The sequence below is a fragment of the Cyprinodon variegatus genome, unplaced genomic scaffold (assembly GCF_000732505.1).
Source record: "Cyprinodon variegatus isolate N-32 unplaced genomic scaffold, C_variegatus-1.0 Scaffold440, whole genome shotgun sequence".
Classification (NCBI taxonomy): domain Eukaryota; kingdom Metazoa; phylum Chordata; class Actinopteri; order Cyprinodontiformes; family Cyprinodontidae; genus Cyprinodon; species Cyprinodon variegatus.
Genome location: NW_015150893.1, coordinates 41,941 through 44,269, shown reverse-complemented (window position 1 = coordinate 44,269; position 2,329 = coordinate 41,941). Strand labels below are relative to the sequence as shown.

General features: G+C 58.1%; 1 protein-coding gene across 1 annotated transcript in view; it reads left to right on the top strand.

Moving 5' to 3' along the window:
- Nucleotides 1-2,329, top strand: part of mtmr3 (myotubularin related protein 3) — a 65,019-nt gene that overhangs the window by 53,584 nt on the left and 9,106 nt on the right. Inside the window, exons 14-16 of the mRNA XM_015388879.1 lie at nucleotides 253-1,585; nucleotides 1,671-1,781; nucleotides 1,905-1,993. Of these exons, the coding sequence (XP_015244365.1) occupies nucleotides 253-1,585; nucleotides 1,671-1,781; nucleotides 1,905-1,993 (1,533 nt within the window). The remainder of the gene's footprint in view (nucleotides 1-252; nucleotides 1,586-1,670; nucleotides 1,782-1,904; nucleotides 1,994-2,329) is intronic.

Below are 2,329 nucleotides of genomic sequence, written 5' to 3'. Positions count from 1 at the left end.
CTTGCCTTATGCTGTAGGAACCCTGAGTCATGATATTAGATTTTCTCTATATCGCCCAGCCCTTGCTGAAAGACGAAAAGATGGCGATTAAACTTCTGCAAGGCGCTTTAGCCTCATGAATAACATTGAAACGGGTCAGGGTCCGTTTTAGGGACGGTCTCTGCTCCTTTTATCCTCTCATGTGATCAGATTGTAAACGCTGAGGGTTTAACGTTGTTTCCTGCTGAAACTTTTCTTCCATTTCCTTTTTAGACGAACAAAAACTCGCTCTTTTGACAACCTGCCCAGCGCCTGTGAGCTGGGCAGCGCCCTGGCTCCCAACCGCCGCTCCAGCGACCCGAGCCTCAACGAGAAGTGGCAGGACCACCGGCGCTCCCTGGACCTCAACATGGCAGTGGGTCCTGAGGGAGGGGGGAACCAAGAGCCCCAGCCCAACGCAGAGGGGCAGAGTCCGGCTGACGGCCCGCGGGCCGCAACCCGACAGGACGCCTCTCTAAGGCCAGCGGGAGGCGAGGCGGAGGAGGCGGAGCTATCTGTGGTGGTGGGTGTGGCTGAGGGACAGATGGAGAACATCCTTCAGGAAGCAACAGAGGAATCTGGAGCAGATTCCCAGAGACCTGCTGCTGGACCAGAGGGGAACGGGGAGCCGATGGAGGATAACGGAACCAACATGCAGAGAGAAGCCTTCGCTAATGGTCACCGTCCTGAAAACGGGGTGACGGAGGCTGAGGAGGATGGCGATTCTTCCCAGAAGGAGGAGGAGCTCCATCCGCCGCCGATGGACAGACCCGAAACACCAGAGGGCGACGTGGAGCAGGAGCCGCCTGCGGCCCATAGAACTTTTCCTAACGGCTTCATGGACGGGTCACCCGAGCAGGAGGATGAAAGCGCTCCTGAACCCGAGCGCGGTGGCTCAGAACTGGAGGAGCAGGTGGAGAAGAGGGCGTCTCTGATGGAGAGCTCCACAGAGACTCTAACGGAAGAAGCCTGCAGCAAACCGCTGCTTCCAGGACAGCAAAGCGTTTCTGCCAACGGTCAGCCACACAGCGACGACAGGAAGCAGCATCCTGGCTTCAGGACGGACAAGGAGGCGGCGGAGCTCGGCTTCAGCAGAACTTTGAACGGGGCCACAAAGCACGCCTCAATCAGTGCCTTTCAGTCTGCAAGTGCTGAGCCGAGCAGGGAGGAGTTATGTAACGGGGACGGCTCCGACGGAGACCCCAACGCGGCGCCGCACTGGTCCAAAGGAAGCGGCGAACGGGCCCCTCTAAGCCGACAGGTCTCGCTGGCGAGCTGCAACTCTCTGATCCTCCACCCCCGAGGCAGCTGCTCCCAGCACCGCTGGTGCCACGCCCTGCTGGGCCGAGCCCCCGTCAGCCCAGAGCAGCCGGCCCGCAGCCACCTGGATGACGACGGGCTGACGCTGCACACGGACGCCATCCAGCAGAGGCTGAGGCAGATCGAGGCGGGACACCAGATGGAGGTGGAGACGCTGAAGAAGCAGGTGCAGGAGCTGTGGAGCCGCCTGGAGAGTCAGCAACATGGCGGCTCTCACAGGATCAACGGAGACGTGGGAGATGAGATGGTGAGATCCTCTTTTCTCTTTAACTCCTCCTGCTGCTGCTGCTGCTGTTCCAGTCCGTCTGTAACCAAGCTCTCTCTCTACGCAGACCTCAATGACCGACTCAGAGTTCAACCTGGACCCAAACTGTTTGTCTCGCTGCAGCACTGAGCTCTTCTCTGAAGCCAGCTGGGAGCAGGTGGACAAGCAGGACACGGAGGTAAGACGGCGAGTCGATGAGGGTGTTTACAGAGAACGGAGGAACCAGAGGGCGTGTCCCGGATTTGATTGGTGCACAGCTCAGTAGATGGGAACTAGGAATGGCTTTGTATGCTTCATGCAGGTGACTCGCTGGTACCCTGATCATTTGGCAGCCCAGTGTTACGGCTGTGAGAGCAGGTTCTGGCTGGCCACACGGAAGCACCACTGCAGGTGAGTGGAGGCTGGTCCAACACTCGTCTCTGAAGTTTTCCATCCGTGCAGGAACCAAATTACTCATCAGCGCAGTGAGAGCGCCTACTCCCCCTCTAGAGCTTTTTGACGTTGCTCTAAAAGCTTTGTCTCATTATAAAACCTCTGGAAGCCCTGACCAGGGGGAGGTCTACACGGCAGGCCGTATTCCACTTCCTCAGATTCAGCTTCTTACTGGGACTCTAACTCCCTCATAGCATAGTGCTGAGGCCTTCTAAAGGGGGTCCGCGACCCCTAGGGAGCAGGGGCGGATCTAGAAAAATATTTATGGGGTGGCAAGAGGGGGGCAGGAATTTT